At 35.7% G+C, this 23,835-nt stretch overlaps 2 protein-coding genes across 4 annotated transcripts in view; one reads left to right on the plus strand and one right to left on the minus strand.

Moving 5' to 3' along the window:
* The first annotated feature begins 1,399 nt into the window (after positions 1-1,399).
* On the plus strand, positions 1,400-10,318 carry LOC105334472 (uncharacterized). The gene is made up of 9 exons (XM_020069835.3): positions 1,400-1,437; positions 4,830-4,945; positions 5,903-6,063; positions 6,705-8,031; positions 8,259-8,396; positions 8,770-8,868; positions 8,958-9,049; positions 9,301-9,428; positions 9,669-10,318. Exons 2-9 carry the CDS (start codon positions 4,837-4,839, stop codon positions 9,856-9,858), a joined length of 2,244 nt encoding a protein of 747 aa, XP_019925394.3. The 5' UTR covers positions 1,400-1,437; positions 4,830-4,836; the 3' UTR covers positions 9,859-10,318.
* A 192-nt stretch (positions 10,319-10,510) lies between these two features.
* LOC105334470 (arf-GAP with coiled-coil, ANK repeat and PH domain-containing protein 2) overlaps positions 10,511-23,835 on the minus strand; it is a 34,318-nt gene continuing 20,993 nt past the window's right edge. For 2 of the 3 annotated variants that reach the window (XM_011437924.4, XM_011437921.4), the window contains 15 exons: positions 23,236-23,321; positions 22,270-22,422; positions 21,859-21,970; positions 21,405-21,505; positions 20,912-21,037; positions 20,414-20,578; positions 19,345-19,541; positions 18,575-18,589; positions 16,978-17,082; positions 16,545-16,774; positions 15,977-16,086; positions 15,818-15,878; positions 15,603-15,652; positions 15,452-15,504; positions 10,511-15,182 (listed from right to left, as the gene is read on the minus strand). In XM_011437924.4, coding sequence (XP_011436226.3) covers positions 15,088-15,182; positions 15,452-15,504; positions 15,603-15,652; positions 15,818-15,878; positions 15,977-16,086; positions 16,545-16,774; positions 16,978-17,082; positions 18,575-18,589; positions 19,345-19,541; positions 20,414-20,578; positions 20,912-21,037; positions 21,405-21,505; positions 21,859-21,970; positions 22,270-22,422; positions 23,236-23,321 — 1,659 coding nt within the window. In that variant the 3' untranslated portion in view covers positions 10,511-15,087. The remainder of the gene's footprint in view (positions 15,183-15,451; positions 15,505-15,602; positions 15,653-15,817; positions 15,879-15,976; positions 16,087-16,544; positions 16,775-16,977; positions 17,083-18,574; positions 18,590-19,344; positions 19,542-20,413; positions 20,579-20,911; positions 21,038-21,404; positions 21,506-21,858; positions 21,971-22,269; positions 22,423-23,235; positions 23,322-23,835) is intronic. The other variant, XM_011437923.4, reaches the window with a different exon arrangement.

The raw sequence follows: 23,835 nt of genomic DNA on the forward strand, positions 1-23,835 counted from the left end.
CGTATTTTTTGTTCACATGGCAACCAATCTTCGTTTAATACTTTTGGTTACATAAATAAACTTTAACTACGATGCAACGGCAACCCCAACCCCAACGGGTTGGAGTTTTGGGGATTGGTGAAGTGTTAACCGCAACCCTTTTTTCAAGATATTGAGGTAGGTGACCTCCCCTCCAAAAAGTTAAAAACGATCGATGAGATGTTTCCGAATGAAAGGTTTGCAAATCTTTATGGTATATACTATATAGTACGGTATATACAAGGCAAATCTCCTCTCAAAAGTTTTTTTCCCTCTCTAACAAATCTCGGGGGAGGGGGTGGCTCAAGAGACTTAACGCTGTTTCGTAAACAGACACTCTACAGAATGAACTTCATTTACTGCTTAAGAGAACGATCTTATTAAAAAATGTAAAACGGTCTGCTCCAACCATACTTTTGGGGGAGGGTTTTTTTTTTTGCCCTATAGATTAAATGGATCCAAGCTGTTGACAACGAGATTTAGTGTGGAACGTGCACTGTGCTACAGTTATCCCCGTTTGCATCCAATTTTCTTTAGATATCTCCAATATTGAATTTTTAGACTTCAAAATGAATAAATTTTGTTTTAATAAATTAATAAATAAAACAAAAAAGATCTCATTTTAACACTATACAGCAACATTTAAAAAGTTGTCGGAAATTGTTATTTCCTGGTATTTTTGCACAAAAATGAGCTGTCTCTTTGATAGTTACGAGTGAAAAGAAATCAAAAAAGGTTTTTATATATTACCACAGACATACAATATGATAAACATTTCTTACAATCACGGTTAATGGGTTGAGCTGAACCCTTAGAAATATAAGAACAGTAACGTAGCATCGATTGTGAAATAGGAGGGGCGACCCCCAAAATCTTGACAACCAAAAAATAAAAAAGAAGAAAAAAAAAACACCGAAAAAAAACATGCACTTCGCCAAACTTCAAAAATCATTTCTTAAGCCATGAAGGAGGGAGTACCTGGTTACTTAAAATATTGGTCTATATTTCAAATTCCCGTATGATTTTAAACTCAAGTACAAATTTTAAACTCCAAACACTTGGGGGGGGGGAATTCATTTTTATACATTCAAAAGTGTCTGTTTTAATATCTGCCCCCCCCCCTTTCTACGTGCCCGAAAAATACATGTTCTCACTTTTTTCGTAATATTTGATGAGTTGTGTAATGTCAAGATGACCAATTTCAATGTCATTTGTACTTGTAAACTTAATAAATTCTATAATCCTCTCAAACCCATTCTTAAGTAGCTATGCTTACACACGTCTTTCCAATCGGTTTCTTGGATTGTAACTGATAATCCGCGCTAATGAAGTGATAATTGTATATGAATCTCTGTAGAACTTCAGTTTGTGATGCCGGTAAGTCATAGGTATACATGGTCGGAGCATACAAAGATCCAAGTAAGTCTTGTGTTTATTAGATAAGACGTACAGATGGTGGTATAGCGGGGTGGGTCCCTCACATATTATTCATAAATTTGTGATTTAATTTTTCATTAACGTCACTGACTACCGTAAAGAGGAAATCGTTAATTACGTAAAACATAGGCAGCACCTGCTTAATGTCTTCAGAGTTCCAGAGTAATCCAGAAAATGTCGCAACTATCTGCCCAGCTAGTTTTGAGTTTATATTGTATTTTTTTGAGTCGATCGAATATAAAATTCTAGTATATTTCGGTACGTTGTAGGTTTTATGATAAGGCAAAAGGAGTTTGTATTTCCTACTGTAAGGGCAGGTTGGTATTTTAGAGAATTGGATCGTACATACATGAGCTGTCGTCTTAATCGCGGTTCTAGAATTTTGTTTTTGTCCTTTTTGTTTGATCTTTATTTTGTTTTGTTTTTGTTTGGTTTGTGTATATGTGTGTGTGTGGGGGGGGGGGGGGGGGGGTGGGGGGGGGCCCATCATTCAATACATGTATCACATAGCAGCGAGCTTTCTCGTTCTCTTCACATTTTCATCTTCTTTTTCAGAACCACTATTATTATTTTTTTTTTGACATTTTGTTTGGATTTTTAATAAAAAATCTCAAAATTCATTTGGTCAGAAAAGTTTCAACTTGTGGGAAGCATCATCTTGAATGTAGATTCAAGTTTGATTAAATCATGATTCCCAGGGACAAGGCGTCAGGTGTCTGTGGGGTAGGGTGGGGCAACGATGGGTGATAAAATTTTTATACATAGAAATGAATTAAAAACAAAATCTTTAAATAATCCTCTTCTCATAAACCATTCATCCAGAAAAGTTGAAACTTGTGTAAAAGCATTCTTAGGTATTGGGTTCTAAGTTTGATATAGGAACATGCATCTTGAGAGTAACGATGCTACAATATGTGACTAACTTTGCAAGGCAAGTATCCTAAGATAGTGTAGATTTTAAACTGTTAAAACTGTGACCTCCAGACCTATACTTGAAACCTCAAGGAGAGGTTCAAAGAAATATAGAAATACATTTTAGTTTCAATTGAAACCGTCACCCTCACGGTCACCCACGTCACCAACTTTCCTCAAGTCAATACTAAGCCTCAAGTCTGAGTTTTTACCAAAAGCTTATGCAAGGATTTGAGTTGAGGACTTAGTTGAGCGATTTTATAATTTTGGCGATGGTTAAAAAATAGTATAGAAATGTTTTGGGGGAATTGTTTAGAAAATATCTTTACAAGAACTGCAATGATAAAATTACAGGTGTAGTAATATAATTTGTTGAATATATTTATTACTCTATGAAGGCATCCTGATATAGCTTTGATAGTACATTGTTGAGATTTATATTTAATACCATGAAGATGATTTGATCAGATTCATTGCCATTATTGCGTATGTGAGCAATGTGGTCCATGAGCCTTTATTATTTTTTTTAATACTTCAACGCGAATCTGTAATGTCAATTTTACATTTTTCTCTTTGATAAAATGTAATAAACCCAAATTAATGTCATATCAAGGAAGACTAATACTTTATCTTCTTATTTAGACTGGAAACAAGGCATGTACGTTGTTATTTACAACAAATAGATCTAATTACCTTGAGAGGATTGGTATCATGGCCAAAGACTTTTTGTTCACTCCAGGACGTAGCAACAATTTTAATCAAAGTACTGAAGTACTGACGGGAGTTGATTTTATCAATTATCATTTATTTTAAAATCAACTTATCTTGCATGACAATTAGTTTCTAGTCTGTATTTGAATTACGCACTTTTTTTAATATGAATTTTTAGACTTTTCCGACAGGAATTTAGAGAAGTCCCCATATGAGTCATGTTGTGTAATATTTAAAGATAGATTTCAAACTATGTATTACTAATCGAAATAATTCTAAAAATTGTATGGATCCAAGCACTATTGATATCAAAATCTAGTCTCGATCAACCAGACGCTCGGCTGTTTGTCGGAGATTTACGGAGTTACAAGCAAGATACAGGGTTTGGAATTCTTTGTTTTGTGAACAAAGCTCAAGTCTTGTTATTGTTTACATATGTGTTGTACTGGTATAAGATTCAATTAAATGGTGCTTTCTTTTGTTGATAATATTATTTATGAACACATTGAATCAGTTTATCTTGTTTGCCACCAGTCAATTTGGGAAATAATTGGTAATTTTCCTACTTGACATTATTTGTAAGACGCATGCTTTGTTTACATAACAATGAGCTTTTACCTCTGTATCTCACTTTTAACTTGACTTCTAATATTCAAATGTTGGTCAATCATTCAAAGTGCACAAGTAAACCATTCTTTACACAAGAAAAAAAAGGAAATTTTTCACCTCAAATCGTGTCTAAGTCCCTTTAATTCATATTGAAATATTAACAATGTGTCGATATGATATTAGCAAATGTATATTGTAGTTAAGGGGTACTCACATATTTCTACTGTCCTCAGCGGTACATGCATGGGTTAACAATATTGTGACGAAATTGGTTTTATTTTTAGTTTTGCCAAAACGTAAAACCAACGTTTTCTTAAACACCACGGTGAATGTTAATAATTTTTATTTATATGTCAGAACTACCAGTTCACAGATAGTCTGCGTTGAATGCATCACAATTAATTCACACGAATAGTACGAAGCTACTTTAGAGGCATACAGCGGTTTGTTGTCATTCATAAGACCTGAATAAGGCATTATTGGAATAGATTACTGTGTTCTCTCTGGGTTTGGGTTCTCTTGGATACAAGTCCCGCATAAGGCATTACAAGTAGAGCACAGACAGAGAGGCGTACCACAAGCAGAGGTGGAGGAAGCGCAAGATTGACGCAGTGATTTGATTATTATTTGAAAGGCAGGACAACAGTGATTTATATTTGCGGGAGATACCCGTCGACCACAGTTAGTGGTTATCCAATCAATAAGAAATTGTTCGTATTACTCTCGTGGTCAACAAAAATCTGAGTTAACAGGTTAACGGACCTGGTGCAACATACACCAGTGTAAAAACACACAGCTCGGCCGCGTTGCACGTTACAATATGTTGTTCCTCCCAGTAGCGGCCATTGAAAGGAGAAATCAAGGCTATTGACCATAAAGTTTTATGTCAGAAAATGCACAGAGATGTGTTTTGTTGGTTTACTTAGGCTTATTCTAAATTCTCAAAGTCTGTATTTCTTGGATGTATTGAACCGTTAATTTAAAAGAAATTTTAAAATTTTCTAACATAGGGATTATTTATGAAAACCCTGTTTCGTAAATGCAGCATGAAATGCTACACGCGCCCCTCATTACTCACTACTTATATAATAACTCTGATCTTTTTTTGGCGACATGATTTGTATTTTGTTGTATGGTTGCAGTGGCAGTATGTACAGAAGGAGTTCGCGCTTTTACACACGGAGGCCCTCGAGTATGCCAGAAACAGAGAGCAGACTAGAACTCCATAGCACGCTGGAGAAACTGGACTGTGGCATCAGTAAGCAATATGTTGTATACCTTAATCAGCCTTACCGTATTCATACTCTCATAACTGCAATGTATATAGAGTAAATAAAGCAATTCATTTGCTGTAAAAAAGCATTTATTTTCAGGGATTTCAAAAAACGAAATCCTATTAAGATGATGCGAGATACGGTCCCTAGTAAATTGAAAATAAAAATAAAAATAAACGACCTAATTTCTAATTCTTACTACTGAATCTTTAATGTGTGTACCCCCATAAAAACGATCATATGGATGATATACAACTTTATTAATGGTTGGGTACATCGTTTACACACAGTCGTTGTAGTTGTAGAGTAGAGCTGGATGGTCGTAGCCAAAGTAATACTATAGTAATATCCACCGTAGTAGTCTCCGTTAGGTGCCTGTAGGTATAAAGATAAAAAAAAAACCAACTTATTAAATTAAAGCTAAAATATTCCAATTTTTGGGTTAACCGTCCAACCACTAGCTTAATTAGGTCCATTTTTCTCCTTCAGCTTGTCACTGTATTTTAACAAAATCTACATTTATATAAAAGGAGAAAAGTGTATCATAATGCGCCAAGGCACACTCATTCCATTTAATTATTATTTTAACTTTAACAAATCAGAAGTTATTGGGTTAAAAAAAACATTGATAATGGATCACTGCAAAAAAAATAAATAAATAAAAAAACAACCCATTTTTTGACGCAAATCAAGTTGTGTTTATAATATTCAGTCGAGTTTAAATTTTTTTAAAAATGTTATTTTCTTGAATTCGTCAAATAAAAAGGGGCCGCTGACACGTGTAATGGGATCTCGTCCTTTAAATTTTGTTGTTCACCTACAACCAAAAACATAATTATAATTCTGTGTGGCTTTAAACATTATTTAATATGATATTATGCAATTCTTGATTTGTGACAGTTTACTATATATGCATAAATGTACACTTGTTATACATGTAGGTATGAAGAAGAAAGCTGTTCTACGGGAAAAACCGGTGACGGTGTGGAGTTTCCGGAGGAAGGCGTGCCTGGGAGCCCTCTTCGTTATGTACGCATTACTGGTGGTTCCCTGTGTCATCGATCTCGTTAACAACCTCATCTCTAGTAGAGAACTGGACAAGGTAAACCCTAATAATAAAAAAAGAGAATTTGTTTTCAGACTTAAGTACTTAATTTCGGCTATTAACTTGAAAAAAAAAATCAAATTTTAAGTGTGTAGGCATGTCAAGTCAGAATACTATGGTACACTGTCTTGCACACGAATTAAATCTCAACGAATATTGCCACATGGTTTATCATTAAATATTTACATCCACCAAATATAACTCCCGCTGTTTCTTACGGAAATTGATTGTAATTCATAATTCTATAGAAACTTTACACGATCCAGTTCTAACCAGTTTATCGATTTGTCGTAAACTTCAGCAACCTAAAAAAAAAAATCACAGTACGAAATAATCATGATGATGTCAGACTCATTCTTTTTATATAACGTACTTACGTACATTATAACAATATTTTAGTTTCTTTTACTTACAAGTTATATTTAATTCATTAATAAGAATAAGTGTCAAAAGAAAAATATTAATATACATTGTAAATAAGAAAACTATGCAACAAAGAAAGCATTTTATTGTTTAAATAATAGATTAAGCTAAATAAATTCTTCTAATTTTGGAATTTACGGCCACACCAGTCTGTTTGTAGAGGATAATTTGCAAAAATTGACCATAGATGTATTAGTTTGAGCGTCTTTTTTCAGATATGGGGAATCCTGGAAGAGGCAGTACATCTTCATTCGTCAACAGTAGCAATAATTCACAATTTCCACTGTATGTTTATGGATATGGATTGTGAAGAGAAAATGTTGAGTCTCCTATCGCATAGAGAACACGTTTGTCCCGGCGAGGACTACTTAGTGAATGTAGTATCTGCAATTCTTCAGAAACAAAACGCCCAGAATAGCAGTTTTGACCACGGGAGAAATATATCGACCGAAAGTTCCTTTTCATCCTTTTCTTGTGCTGGAACAACGTTCCTGAACTTGCACACTGCAGCTGTTCCTAAGACTGGTTCCATGCTGGTCCAGTCGTTGAAGTATGTCCATGCTTCCTATTCTGCTTTCGATGTTTTAATCGAACTCTATTCCCATTGTATCGTTGGCACACACAGTGACCTGCACCATTTGCTCCACGAAATCAATTACGTGAAGGGTCAGTTGTTGTCGTTCTTCCTGAAACAAACGCCCGACGACTCCATCGCTCAGTTAGAACTGTTGTTGAAGGAAACTTACAACGCAGCAGCAGACGGCAAATCCTCAGACTTGTGTTCTAACACGATGCTGCAGGGTTACTTGTCGTCTGTTCATGAAATCACAAACATTTCACAGCGCCAGCTAAAACAACTACAAAGTTTCACGCAGTCCGAATACAAATGGACCATCATTATTCAGACAATGTATTTCATTGTTCTCTTGTCCATACCTTTGATTTGTCTGTGGCATTTCGTAGAATTTTGGCGCCGCCTTGTTCTCGTTCAAAAGTTATCTCAGAAATATAACGCGGTGTCGGATCAACTGTTGAAGGAGCAACTCGAATTTAAATCCATTCTCAGTGAAGTGATACCAAGGTCAAATTTCGGTGAATTTATCTCAGAAGGTTCAAAGATATCCTTGATGTCCTCGATGTTCAGAACTGACTCCCACTGCGAGCCTGTTCAAGTCTCCTTTTCGGACAACGAAGGATCAGACGAAGGAGAAGATCGGGATCGACAGATTCGAAATTCTCGAATTTCGATGATTAATCGATTTAAACAGAAAAGTAACCCAATGGGGACGATTCACGAGACTCATAGTATCTATGATAAACTTACCAAAAAGATGTCCTCTAAAAACATAAATCCATCCACTTCAAACGAAGTGACCATTTTTCGGTCGGACATCGTTGGGTTTTCCCGCACTATTAAACACTTCACTCCATCAGAGACGGTGAATCTGGTGTCTTATCTTATAAAGCTGTTCGATGAACGAATCCAGTTGTATGACGTGTTTGTCCTCGGACGAGAAGTCGACTCTTTTACCGTTGTCTCTGGTGAGCCTGCTTTTTATTACTACGTGTGAATTTTCAAATTTCAAAAGTTAGCACCATGAAACTCTAAATCGAATGGCATTCCAAAAGGTACTACAAAGAGCACTAAATACTTACTATACAACAGTCTTTCGGCGTATTTATACTAGCAAAGATGATGATGAGGGTGAAAAGCATGAAATGTGAATTGCATAAAAATTTATGTGTAATTGTTTTTAACATTACTCCAGGCATTTCATTAGCCCAAATAACTCGCCATGCGTCAGAAATCGTGAACATGGCGCTGGATTTGATGTCCATCAGCAGCGACCTAGAGTTCCAGGCAGGCCCAGAGACCAAGCTGAGGCTCAGAATGGGCATCCATACTGGTAATGTACCCAACATTTAGAACACAAGTGTTATACATGTACTCTTGAGTTGTTAAACTATTGCCTCAAAGAATAGTTTGCGCGATGTTCTGTTAATTGATCGATTGCTTTTTGGTTATCATCCGCTTTAGTACATTCTGAAATACGGAAAGGATACCTAATCCGATAAAGGGTTTTAAACACGTATCTATCAATAAACTGTCCTCAAAATAGTTAGTTCCATGTCGATACTCTCTTCGGTGTTGGATGATCTAATCCCAAAATCGCTTAGCAAAGGTAAATAACCGTCTTCTTTATTTAAAAAAAACCAATCCAGCAATTCTCTTAGTATCTTCTACTGTGATATAGCTTCTGAAATCTGTTTATTGTGCAGGTACAGCCTATAGTAGACAAGTTGGGTTCCCCAAACCTCGCTACAACATATCTGGGGAGCTGCTAGAAGTCGTGAAGAAAATAGTTCGCAACGCACAACGTAAGTGTTTTCCATTCAAAGGAAAGCTTTAGTTCTCGTTATTTTGGCAAAAAGGAACCAACTATCACGAATATTTGTTTTGGTTTCAGCTAATCAAATTCAAGTAAGTGAGACGACATACCAACTCCTGTGTCGACACATTGCTTATAACCTGGGAAAGAGTGGCTTCATCACTACTGAGGTACAGAAAAAAGTACAAACTTTCCAACACATATATGCAGATTTCTGCAAAAAGACAAGGCGCCATTTCACTACATGTTTTACTCAAATAAAACACCAAGGTGCAACATTTCAAGAGCTCTTTCTCCCCCGACAATTAAGAACATCAATTTGCGCAACACTTCATGGGAAATGTTGTTGCTCTTTAATTCAAGACGAATAAGTGTATCACGCAGAAATTTTGTTACACTTTTGTTGCTTTTTTGTTTCCAGACAAACAAGAACATCAAGGTGTACACACTGAACGGTCGACGGGTGTCCGAGGACGTGACAGCCCGGGACTGCCCTGGGAAACGGACCGCCTGGATGCCCATACAGCTGGAGCAGAAGGCCCTCTACAGGTATATGTGCTAGAAGCAACAGCATGACTGCAGCCTCATCAAGCTTGTTTTTACTTACAGGCGGTATCTTAAGTAATGTATGAAGCTCGTGTGTTTTAAATAATTTAATTTACCTCTAAACTACAAACTGTAGAAACAAACAGAATTGGCAACGATTATCGTCTTTCCATAAACTTCATGCACATTTATAATCTACCCAATGTTAATCGGTGTTGATTTTAATCTTCTTCGATCTACCAGATTTGAGGCGGAAGAAAACCGTTACTTGGCGCCACTGAATTGGATGCTGCCCCGGGACTGTCACTCCATGGCGTCTGGATCCACCTCCTCCAGCTTCTCTAACGCCCCCGCAGCCTCCAGACGCAGCAGCATCACCCGGCCTTTCAAAATGTCAACTCAGGAAACGCTCAACGAGACACTGGGATTTTAAACATCTGCAGCAAAATGCAGACCGCTAACTTTTATAGTGCTCGAGATGCTTCAAGAAGTTTTTGGAACTGTGAAGGCTATGGCTGCGTTTACAAAAAAAATATACTACTGCACCGAAAATCTTGTTAGTTTTATAAAATTATTCTCAATACGCGAAATTATACTTAACTGGTTCTAAGTATAAACCGTTGGTACACTGTAGTAATGAGAAAAATATAAAATTTGGTTGCAAGTCAAAAGTTCTTCTTTAAAGGGCAGCCAAGAATTATTTTCATTCCTTATCTGTGTACCAGGTAATGAATATTTTTACCGCAAATATTAGTGATTGGATTTGATATGTTTTGAATATATTAATATGAACTGATTCGCAATAATTAACATCTCTGTTGTTCAACTAACAACTTTGTACATACATTTTCCAAATATTTGGTAAAAATATGAATAAAACTTGATCAAATATATGTTAACTATTAGGTTTATCTTTTTTTGCGATATTTGGTAACACAGATCTTCAGCAGGTTGGCTAAAAGCTGATCATAACTTGGCAAATCCATATAGGGGTTTTATCCAAAAGTTTTGCCCTGTTTACCGGTACATTTTCTCACATCATACCATAAAGGTTAAAACTCTTGAAATGAAAATTACAACAAATATTTGTAAGCTTAAAAGATTTATTATTTTATCAAAGAAGGGAATTGTGTTTTGGGGTAAGACTTCAGCAGGGCTAACAATACATTGACTAGACATTTTTAAATTTGTAGGACAGAAGCACATCACACAGTATAAATGTTTACACTACCATACAGATGCACACAAAATCCATTCACCATAATCAAACAAAGACTTTACCTAAATTCTTCAATAACAAATTATTTTTTGTCTTAGAAGCTGCTTAGTTTATTCCTTTAAGCTTGTGTGGAATGTGAATACTTTCAAATCACTGCTTCTTATATCCCAAAATGCAATTCTGCAAAGCAAATATCCATGATATTGATATATATTTGATCCTAGATTTAGCCATAGCAATACTACATGTATTTCCAAACATTCCAATCAAAGACCATAAAATATTTCTAACATTACTGGTGACAAAACAAAACCGCAGTTGTAATATTGTTCAAAGATGATTTGAGAGATACTGAATCAATTAGAATGTCTGTATAGAAAAACTACAGCATTCAGGGGCATTTTGAAACCCTTCAACAAAAGAATTTCTATTGGTGAAACAAGAGCAACTTCTACAGATCTTGACAGTGCTTTGCTATACTAAAAGTCTGTCTAGCTTCATTCAGTCTTGGTGTAAATGTAATGGCACATTTGCTAAAATGGGAAAAGTGCTCACTTCTTATATGTAAAGACTGAAAATTTTTATCTCATGCCACCATTAAATAAGGGGGGAAATGACGTCGGTACAGTAACTTATTGCACATCAACAGGAATAATGAAGCATGCTCACAGAATGCAAAAAAAAACAAGAGGCCCATGGGCCACATCGCTCACCTGAGGAACAATAGGTATGATAAAATCAGCTTAATGGAGTCATAATACAAACTATCTGGACAATGTACAATAATACATGTTGATCCTGTATAAATAAAATCCATTTTCCCCTGGATATTCTTATGTTTATAATCATCTTTTCTAACAGGATGATTTTATAGTCATATCATATGTTGAGTATTGCAGTTCTCAAAAAGATCCTTAACAATTGTTTATATATGGGATATAAACATACATAAACTCTGAACCTTCTTGTGAGGCCAAAGAATTGTCCTGGGGCCAAAGTTTTAACAATTGTAAAGAATCATCTGGCTGATTAGTTTCTGAGAAGAAGATTTTTAAAGATTTACCATATATATTCCTTTGTTAAACTTTGACCCCCCCATTGTGGCCCCACCCTACCCCAGGGATCATGATTTTCACAACTATGAATTTACACTAACTGAGGATGCTTCCACACAAGTTTCAGTTTTCCTGGCTGATTAGTTTCTGAGAAGAAGATTTTTAAAGATTTACTCTGTATATTCCTATGTTAAATTTCGACCCCCAATTGTGGCCCCACCCTACCCCGGGGGTCATGATTTTCACAACTTTGAATCTACACTACCTGAGGATGCTTCCACACAAGTTTCAGCTTTACTGGCTGATTAGTTTCTGAGAAGAAGATTTTTAAAGATTTACTCTATATATTCCTATGTAAAACTTCGATCCCCCATTGTGGCCCCACCCTGCCCCCGGGGGTCATGATTTTCACAACTTTGAATCTACACTACCTGAGGATGCTTCCACACAAGTTTCAGCTTTCCTGACTGATTAGTTTTTGAGAAGAAGATTTTTAAAGATTTACTCTGTATATTCCGATGTAAAATTTCGACACTACCTGAGGATGCTTTCACACAAGTGTCAGCTTTCCTGGCTGATTAGTTTCTGAGAAGAAGATTTTTAAAGATTTACTCTATATATTCATATGTTAAACTTCGACCACCCATTGTGGCCCCACCCTACCCCAGAAGGTCATGATTTTCACAACTTTGAATCTACACTACCTGAGGATACTTCCACTCAAGTTTCAGCTTTTCTGGCTGATTAGTTTCTGAGAAGAAGATTTTTAAAGATTTACTCTATATATTCCTATGTAAAACTTCGAACACCCATTAAGGCCCACCCTACACTCGGGGATCATGATTTTCACAACTATGAATCTACACTACCTGAGGATGCTTCCACACAAGTTTCAGCTTTCCTGGTCTTATGTTTCATGAGAAGAAGATTTTCAAAGATTTACTCTATATATTCCTATGTTAAATTTCGACCCCCAATTGTGGCCCCACCCTACCCCCGGGGGTCATGATTTTCACAAATTAGAATCTACACTACCTGAGGATGCTTCCACACAAGTTTCAGCTTTACTGGCTGATTAGTTTCTGAGAAGAAGATTTTTAAAGATTTACTCTATATATTCCTATGTAAAACTTCGATCCCCCTTTGAGGCCCCACCCTGCCCCCGGGGGTCATGATTTTCACAACTTTGAATCTATACTACCTGAGGATGCTTCCACACAAGTTTCAGCTTTCCTGACTGATTAGTTTCTGAGAAGAAGATTTTTAAAGATTTACTCTGTATATTCCTATGTAAAATTTCGACCCCATATTGTGGCCCCACCCTACCCCTGGGGGTCATGATTTTCACAACTTTGTATCTACACTACCTGAGGATGCTTTCACACAAGTGTCAGCTGTCCTGGCTGATTAGTTTCTGAGAAGAAGATTTTTAAAGATTTACTCTATGTATTCATATGTTAAACTTCGACCACCCATTGTGGCCCCACCCTACCCCCAGGGGGTCATGATTTTCACTACTTTGAATCTACACTACCTGAGGATACTTCCACTCAAGTTTCAGCTTTTCTGGCTGATTAATTTCTGAGAAGAAGATTTTTAAAGATTTACTCTATATATTCCTATGTAAAACTTCGAACACCGATTAAGGCCCACCCTACCCTCGGGGGTCATGATTTTCACAACTATGAATCTACACTACCTGAGGATGCTTCCACACAAGTTTCAGCTTTCCTGGTCTTATGGTTCATGAGAAGAAGATTTTTAAAGATTTACTCTGTATATTCCTATGTTAAATTTCGACCCCCAATTGTGGCCCCACCCTACCCCCGGGGGTCATGATTTTCACAAATTAGAATCTACACTACCTGAGGATGCTTCCACACAAGTTTCAGCTTTCCTGGTCTTATGGTTCATGAGAAGAAGATTTTTAAAGATTTACTCTATATATTCCTATGTAAAACTTGACCCCCCATTGTGGCCCCATCCTACCCCCGGGGGTCATGATTTTCACAAATTAGAATCTACACTACCTGAGGATGCTTCCACACAAGTTTCAGCTTTCCTGGTCTTATGGTTCATGAGAAGAAGATTTTTAAAGATTTACTCTATATATTCCTATGTTAAATTTCGACCCCCCATTGTGGCCCCACCCTACCCTCGGGGGTCATGATTTTCACAAATTAGAATCTACACTACCTGAGGATGCTTCCATACAAGTTTCAGCTTTCCTGGTCTTATGGTTCATGAGGAGAAGATTTTCAAAGATTTACTCTGTATATTCCTATGTAAAACTTCGACCCCCCATTGTGGCCCCACCCTACCCCCGGGGGTCATGATTTTCACAAATTAGAATCTACACTACCTGATGATGCTTCCACACAAGTTTCAGCTTTCCTGGTCTTATGGTTCATGAGAAGAAGATTTTTGAAAATTTCTCGAAAATTTTCATAAATTTCTAATTATCTCCCTTTGCAAAAGGGCGTGATCCTTAATTTTCACAAATTTAAATCCCCTTAGGCTTAGGATGCTTTGTGCCAAGTTTGGTTGAAATTGGCCCAGTGGTTCTTGGGAAGATGTTGAAAATGTGAAAAGTTTACAGACAGACGGACAGACGGACAGACGGACGGACGGATAGACAGACGGACGACAGACAAAATGTGATCAGAATAGCTCACTTGAGCTTTCAGCTCAGGTGAGCTAAAAAGTAATATAAAAAGATTGAGACATTAATTGTAGCTGATTGTACATGATGGTCCTCATGTTACTTAAATTAACAATGTTGTTAATTGATTTCAACAGTAGAAATATCCCAGTATGCATATATACACCAAACCTACTGGGTTACACACATTCCAGTCTGTTTTCAGCAATCAATAAAACAAAAATACCCGTGCAATCTATTGGAATATCTAATTTGCTCTATAAAACGCACCAACCCAAAAATAGGCTTCCAATACACAATGACTATAAACCTCTGATTACTAGTAACTGTAGTTAAATACCTGTGATTGATGTAATAAACAACTTTAATGTGTTAATAAACATGTACCTTTTTGCAATGACAACATGGTCAAAAATCTATACAAGTTGACATTATTGGTACATGAAGACTGTGTACAACAGCAGAAGCTTGTGAAGCAATGGTTAAAAATAAATATAAATATGCAGAAAAATACATATACATCTTCAAGATCTCAAAAACAATAGAAAAACATGTAATCTCTAAGGCTTTGTAAAAATTTCATGGCGATACGCAGATTTTCCAGTGACAAATATAAAAGCTGGTTGCACTAGGTTTAATGGTTGACTGTGGCTACCTCTGGAGAACAGTCATTGCTATGGTAACCAGGCCACGACCCCCACACGAAACTGTGGGAGTCGCCTATAGCTATTGATCTTGGTTCTCCTTGCGTTTAAGTTTCTCGGGATTCTCTGATGCCATGTGGGAGAAGTCTTTGAACACATCATTAAATGTTTCATCCCCTGAAAAAATAGAAGAAAATCTACACTGAACTAAAATCACATTATGTATCATTAAAATACTGCAAACATCTGTAATTCTCCATGTCATATTTCATGGTTTTCTATGTAGAGATGTTTTAAGTCAACAACACGCTGAAAGCATTCCACTTTTACAGTAAGCAATAAATTATTATCATTATAAATAGCAAGTTGAGATATAATATAAATTAATTGGACTCGCTGATACATGAATTGATTAACATCCATTGATAAATCTAGAATCGCCTTACCTGGATTTCCCCCATCTTCCTTCATATCCTCATTCAGCTTTGCTAATCTCAGTCTGCAAGGTAACACAAGACAAAATACTCTTTAATATGAAGTCATAGTTTCACAATTCTTCATTCAAAAATGAAGATTGAATAGCTTTGGGATACTTACAGTGTGACAATATCAGCATTAGCAGCACTGATGGCAATCTTGAGAGGATCCTAAAATAGAATAAATATTATATTACTGTTGTAATCATTACATCAGGTGCTGGACTAATGCAGTCCCATCCTGAAACCCAATTTCTAATTAACTTGTAACATATACTGTACAGAATGGAACATCCCTGGCAAGTACAAGTAACGACTAAAAATAAAGTAACCAACCTGCCCACTGTCATCTTCGTCATGTAAATTTGCGCCTCTTTTTAAAAACTGACACACTTGCCTGTATTAATAAGAGATCAAAAAACATATAATCATTCTTATTGATAGCAAAGTTGAATAAGAAAATTCACTGATTCAGAATGACTTGATGCAGTGTACCCTGTGTGTCCTTTGATGGTGGCGTGGTGCAGCGGGGTCCTCCCTAACTTGTCTTTACGATCTACTTTGGCACCATTCAACAGCAGAAATTCTGTGACTGTCAGAGAGCCCTTTATAAACAAGTTCAAACATAAACTGACTTTTGATAAAATGTAATAAATAAATCATTGTAAACAAGTACTGTGGTTTCATCAATATTCGTTGAATACCAATTTTCGTGGATTTCGTTGTTTAGTTGATCCACGAAATTTAATGTTCATTGAAAGGCAATTTTTATTAACATTTTGTATTGATGGGGTCATTGGCCATGAATTTATGTATTCTTGAAACTGTGATTTTTACTTTATCCACGAAAATTGATACCCTTGAATATTGATGAAACCACAGTACGACAGAAAATTTTTAGTAAGAAATTCACCATCATACTCTTTATATAGATATAGCAAGCAAATTGTTACTGTAAATTAAAGGTTACAAAATCAAACAATCCTCCCCTCACCCCCTGAAAAAAAAGAAAGTCATTGAGTTAACATTCAAAAAAAGACTTTGCCCTGTTAAGCCAACTTACTGTGTCTACAGCCTTCATTAGGGGCGTCATCCCTTTGTCGTCCTGGTTGACCCAGTTTGGGTCTGCCTTGTTAGCCAGAGCCTCTAACATGACCGGGAGATTGCGGGCCTGGGCCGCCTTATACAGCAGGAGGTTAGGATCAAGTTTACTCATGTCCTCCCAGGATGTTGTGGAAGTTGTGTCGTCTGCGTCTTCTATGTCCGATCCATCTGAACTCTCAAGGTCAATGTCTACATGACAAAACATTTTGGGTACTTATACACGCATCTATTTAAATATTGTATCTTATTGTGTAAACAAATCAACGTAACAAATCATATGCTCTATTACATTGTTATTCGAATTCTTTACTTTAGAACAAATCCAAGCAACTCTTGAACATATAAAAATCCAGATTGCATACAACAGTTACACTATAGTGCTTTTGACATACTTCTCCCAATGTTTTCTATTTCCTTTCCAAACACGATTACGTCGGCGCTGACTCCGAGCCCACTGTCACTGTCTCTGCTGCTGTTATTGGACACTGACAGCACCGCTGTAAACAGATCAACACATCCCTCAGTCACCATACAGGCAACACCATCACAAAATAGGTTCAAATCCACATGATAATTTACTCTATATAAAAGTATCACAGAAGCAATAAATCTGATGATAAAATTAAAATGTTATAAATTTTAAGTAGATGAATAAAAAATGTTGGTAAGTATTCTACAAAGAAGATGTACATCAATTATATACCCTCAACACACAGGGAACCTGTACAGTGTTTGTTACAAATGTTCTATGTTTAGATGACTTGGGGATAATAAATCATGTTACATGTACTAAGATCCACTTTATGTGTTTGAATTGTCTCTAAGGGAAAGACACCTTTTTATGAAAACCTTTCAAGTACATTGGTTGTAAATACATTATTAAAAGTTGTTGATTTGTAGAATTGAATTCAGTATCATTAAATGTGTTATCATGGCCAATCATGTACAAATTTTAAGCTTGCTTTAAAGCATGCATACACGAGTGACATATTTCAACATGTCAGATACAGTAAGCTTTCAGTCCTTAATGACATAGGGCAGCCAGATAAATCACCGAAGCCATAGACTATAAAGGCATGGACATGCTATCGTAACAGAAGTCTCAGATGATGAACACTGTAAGCCAGTGGTCCCTTCACTGAACCTCACTCAGTGGCTGCAACAAAGGCTAATACTGGTACACAGGGTGAAGATGAATGAAGTCAAATATATATATTTGTGATGTGATGGATTTACTATATTGGTAAAAAATAGAGAACAGTTTTAAATGTATTAAATTATGGACAATGTATAAATACAAGTATTATATACACATCATAGGGCACATGTGATTATAACAATTGCATGGAAAAAACAAGAGCACATTTTTTGTTGGCAAAAAAAATAATAAGCCCAACTCGATTTATCTCTCATTTTTTATAAAGTGTCAATATTTCATAATTGAACTATTATAAGTGTTAAAGGATGAGGAGTTAATTTGTTTTATTGTGTTAGTATGACAAAGTCACAGGAGTGACTGATGCACTGGTATTCTGGAAGTTAGAAATGGAGAGATTTTATGTAACTTCAAATTTTCAAACTACAGAAATAAAGGAAAAAGCTCCTGCTTATAGTGTTCTATCAATTCTACATCTAGCAAGGTTCTACAAGTTAGCATAAATACAGAATAACCAATTTTAGATATTCAACATTGCTTTTGCTTTCTTTTGAAATAATATACGGTTTCTACTTCCAGTGAACCTGTTTATTAAAATTTATAATATTCAGCTGAGTATTAATAAAGTTGTGGTTTATCACAGCAATCAAAACATGTTGACACTGCACAAATACCAATAATTGAGATATTGAAAGAGTTAAGTGATTTTTTTTAAAGTAATAAAAGAGTTATCCCCCTTAGCAGATTTTTTTGTGCAGTAGAAAACATTAATGTGCTGTATACAAACATTTGAAAGATGCACCAGTCTTATCAGACAAAAGCTTGATTCTTACCTCCCTCTACAGGGGCTGCAAAAGTTGTCCCAAACAATTCATCATCAAAGTAAACTAATCATAATATACAGTCAAACCTCTCAATGTTGAACAGGAGAAGAGTCAAGAAATATTTTTATAAAAGATATCAAAGGATTCATCATTTTAAGGTTCAAATACTGGTACACAATGAAACAGTGGTTGGAAACTACAACATATCTTGATTATTCAGGATATCAATGTTCAAAATGTTGAGGTTCAACTGTATATCATTGTGTTAAGAGCTCTCGCATTTAATGCAAGCACTTCTGCAAAGGCTATATATAGTACCTTTATACTTGGTTCATACTATTTCAAATAATACCGTCTAAACTTTCCATGTTTAGAGCAACAACAAGATGGCTCCATATCATTTTGATTATCATATTGTTGACACAAACTAATTATATGTAGCAGATTTTATATAATAATTGGAAGCACATGTTATCCAGCTACCATATATGATAATTTAATGAAGCTATAGAGATTCTCTTATCTATTCTGCTGTGAAAGCAAGATGACTGTTTCAGAACAAGAAGCTCATTTGATGAAAATTAACCAAATTCAAATGCTAATGAATAATTTAACAATGAGAAGGTCGAGAAAATTCTGCACAGTCTTGATGCAATCACAAAAACTATTGATATGATATTAAAGTCTTTGTAATAATTTTGTGCTCAAAAGGTAAATCACAGCATAGGACAACACCAACATTCAAGGATAGATTTCAAGGTCAAGGTCATTCAGCGTACCTTCCATGATCCCACTGGTCAGGTCCGCCTCCTCATCCGAGTTATCCTGGGAGCTGGCCACGTCTTTAGAGGGAGACCTTTTGGGTTTCCTCTTGACACTCCAGCCCTTGGCCTTACTAGCAGACTTGGGTCCCGGTAATTTGCTTACAAATGCCTTGTCTATGTACTTAGCCCGAATAAATGATTCTCGTATTGATCTGTTATTGAAATGTAATAAAATCTGGCTATAAATGTTTATGTATTATAAAGGGTGTATATAGGAGTATAGTAAGACTACAAGTCAGGACATACCTATGTGCTACCTGTACTACATTAGTCAAATAAATACCAGTACACGTAATTGTTACCCCATATAGGGCATTTCAAGACCATCAATTTTATAGCATTCTTTTTACCACCACTCTAAACATTTTATTCAACTGGCAGCTAAAATATCAGGCTTTTGCTTCAATTTGAATGACTGAAATCTTTCAATTACTTATTGTGCTGTATATGAGAAGTCAAAAACTTCTATAAAATACATTCACTTCTTAATAACAACAACTGTCGGTCTTTGGACATGTTGAGTCATTTAAAAAAGGTACATACATATGTATATGTGTGTATTTAACTACTCAGAATTCTATTTGTATCAATGTCTTCTCTATAAATATCTTAAGATCTGTCGATTTCTGTGTTTCCTTTCAGGAACCTTGTGTTATCTTTGATAAATAAAGCTAATCATCTATATCATCATTATCACCTACAGAAGTAAACATGGTCAGTAAAGTGCTTTATATTTAATGGTAGGTGAAAGATGCTTGATTTCTATAACCCTGGTGTGGTGAGTAACCAAACTTAATTAGGTAATATATAAACTGTGATTTCCTGTAGCTTAATCTATAAATAAGCTCCTTTGAAATTCTAACTTTCAATATTGTTTCTAAGACTTGAGCTTTCAAGAAGGGAGAGATGCAGAGATACTGAGATAGACTATCCCTGCTGACTGCCCACAAACTCTCTGGTTACAGATAAGTGGTCTAATTAACAGCCCTGCACTGGTTGAACACAGTGGGCGTTTCCCTATTACCTGCTGCATTCAGGGGTGGCCTTCACAGCAATGGAATCATTTAGATTAGCTTCATATATCCGATTCACCACATCGTTGCCCAGCTCGGACATGACTTTGAATAGTTCCGGATCCCACGCATCCAAGGTGATGGAGCGTACTTTAGACATGTGAACACCGAAACTCCTAAGTGTAAACAAACAATGCTGTCAACATGGTTAAAAGGTTTGTATGAGTAAATTAGTGTTTTGCTTTATTCAACATTCAAACAAGCTCAAAAACAGTGCACTACAAATGAAACATTGTTTATATGGTAGCTTATTTTCCCAAATAAAAACTTCTCGTTAAACAGAATCGCATAATTTTTACACCACAAAAATATTAAGCTTATAGAACACAGAGGTAGAAAGTACCGGTACACTTAAGCTGGTCTTAACACTTAATGATATTCTATGATATCTGTGGTATCATTTCAAAGTGAAGCATTGTTACAGTAGAAGCCAAACAATGGAATTCTACCTGTGGATCCCTGAGCACTCTATGCAGAGTGTGACCCCAAGGTTGATGGAGGACCAGCGAGGATCTGGGGAGCCACAGTCGCAGCAGTGGTTGTTCCCGGGGATAGCCAGGAGCTTGTCCATCCTCCTACACAAACATAAGACAGGTCAATCAGATCAATACATGTGTACTCTGTTTTGTAGGCCTCAGTGAATTGGTACCAAATTTTATAAGAATTTGTTGATGCAATTTGTGTATAAACAAATCGAAGTTCAATAGGAGTTTGTATATTTGTGAAGATGTGATCAAGTAAGTATGTGATTACAATAAACTGCATTAATAAATACAATAAAATCCACAGCAGAATCTTTTGACTTCATAGAGTCCTAATGAACAATTACATGTACTGCAGTTTGAAAGTTACCACTAAATCAAAGTTTTAAAAATGATTTATTTTTTGCTGGCGAATAACATACAACTAATTTACAAGACTTGACTATAATTGAGCTCTTACTGTTGAGATTTGCTGGGCTGCTTCTGTTGAGAGTTAGGGGTGGATGTCAGACTTGGACTAGAGGGTGTGGAAGAACTGTTTGGGATAAGCTCATCAGCATCCTGTTAATAATTGATGTCTGATATGAAATTGTATGCAAACTTTAATAAAAGCTGCTGTCCTAAGTGTCCTTTTTTGAAAATTTATTACTAAACTTAATTCATTATTAAAAAGTATAACTCCAATAGATTTCAAAGATTTCCAACTTTTCTTTTATGAAATTCATGTGTATGTACTTCCCTAACAAAAGTACACAAACTAAGTAAATAATAATCTATTTACATTTGCTAACAAAATGTTTCATTTGAGAATGTGGAGATTATAACATGACCAAAAATTTGTGATACACCAAGCTCTGTTGGAGGAAGCTATATCACTGCTATATTGGACGCCAGCCTCTGAGACGAATACTGACCACTGAGTTACTCCTGTGTTCCATGGCTTTGTACGCCCTTGTAATGGCCACCTGAATGTTGTTCAACCAGAACTGAAGGTTCTGGTCCGACTCCGCTTGTAATGTATGAGATCTACAAAACCACAGAGAAATATGATTAGGGTATAATCCTGAATCTTCAAGTACAAATTGTCATTTGACCATGTATATTATACAGAATGTCAAAAAAATGCAGTTGGATTCTTCTCAAATGTTTCAAAGCAAAATAACAACTAACACTGCAGTCACATAAAAAAATATCATTAAAAACTAGGATATCCTATTATATCACAGTTTTGCATGGTCATTAAGCAAGGCACAACATCTTATATAAAGAAAACAATTAAAATACATATTTCAAAATTCTTTTCTACCAGGAAGTCTCTGTTTTACCTTGTTGGTGATAGCACCTCAAAACAGAACCGTCTGTCTGTGTCATAGATCAGCTTCACCGTACACAGTTTGACGTCCTCCTCCATTACTGAGTATTCTCGAGATCCACGCTTCATGTACAGTAGCTGATTGTTTTCTATACTGAACCAACGCCTTCAAAAGCAGAAAAAAATCATATTAAATAAAATCCCTTAAAAGTCTGAAAGCAACTCATTTTTAAAACAATTTTCAAGATCAAAAGTGAGGTTTCGTCAAACTTATATACTCTTATAAAAACTCTCATCAAGAAGTTTCTCATAGTATCAAGGTATAGACAGGACTATGTGCAGTATTATGCATGTTTTGCCCCCAAAATCAATGTTTTATAAAGAGCTTTAAAAATAAGGTGAAAAATAGTTAAAATCATATTGAAAATAAGTATGTAAAAGGTTATCACCGCAGTGACGTCATAATGTAGAAATGACGTCATGAAGATTGCCTTATTTTGATAAATTGATGTTTTGTAGCAAAATATGGGTGTTTTCCGATGGTTTTTCGACTACGAAACATCGAGTGAGGCTTGCTCAAGTACCATTTTTTATTATAATGTGTATAACTATCTGAAGAAAAACATATGTTAATATCGTACTTTAGCAGACCTGCGCTCTACACTTCCGAATGCAAAATATAAAGCAAAAATGAGATTATTTTCATTTGTTTGCAAATTTACGGGAATTAGGTCATTTAGGTGGAGTCATAGATAAACAGCCAATGAGTAATGATGACTAAAATCAAGATTGAAGTGATAGGCATCCTCTGTACAATGATTTATGGAGATTTGAGCTTTATACAATATTATTTAAAAATTGGTTGAAATCGGGGGCAGATATTTGGTCATGCCGCACATAGTCCTTTGATAATATTATAAGCCATGATTTTTTATGGGACCATGTTGACATGATAACAACCTTGATTTCTGAAGCTCACCTGACCCAGGATTTGAAACCTTTACTGGTTCTCTTGAGTAAATAGCCCTCCATAGGAGTTTCTTCCCCTTCAACATTTGCCAAGTCCTGGAAATGGAATTATGACAAGTTTTATCTTCAAGGGTTGTACATTTTTAAATCTTTGAGTAAAATCATTTTTCTGCAAAGATGATCTAGTTACTATGAACACCTCATGTTATTGTTAATCCTAGCATGAACTGTATGTTATATTGTAGATTCCTAATTAAACGCGAGGAATAAATATCTGTGTAAAATCGCGTGAAGCACCCTTCGCGGGTTTTAAAATCTCGCCATTATTTTTGAGAGTTGAGAACAATAAGAAATAAGGAAAAAAGTTCTGTGTTCGCCATTTTGTTCTCGTGATTTGATACAAAACAGTGGGATCGCAGAATTAAGTTGTTGCGTAATAAAAGGAATTTACAGTTAATAGTTCTGAATTAATCTACTTCGAACATTTATTGGACTACTGTACATACAACTTCAAACTAAAAGATTTTGTCATATGTAAGATAATTGAAATTTTAATTTTCTTTTAAACTTTCAACCTGCTTCCTTAATGTACAGGTAGTATGTAGTTTGT

The sequence above is a fragment of the Magallana gigas genome, chromosome 3 (genome assembly GCF_963853765.1).
Source record: "Magallana gigas chromosome 3, xbMagGiga1.1, whole genome shotgun sequence".
Lineage (NCBI taxonomy): Eukaryota > Metazoa > Mollusca > Bivalvia > Ostreida > Ostreidae > Magallana > Magallana gigas.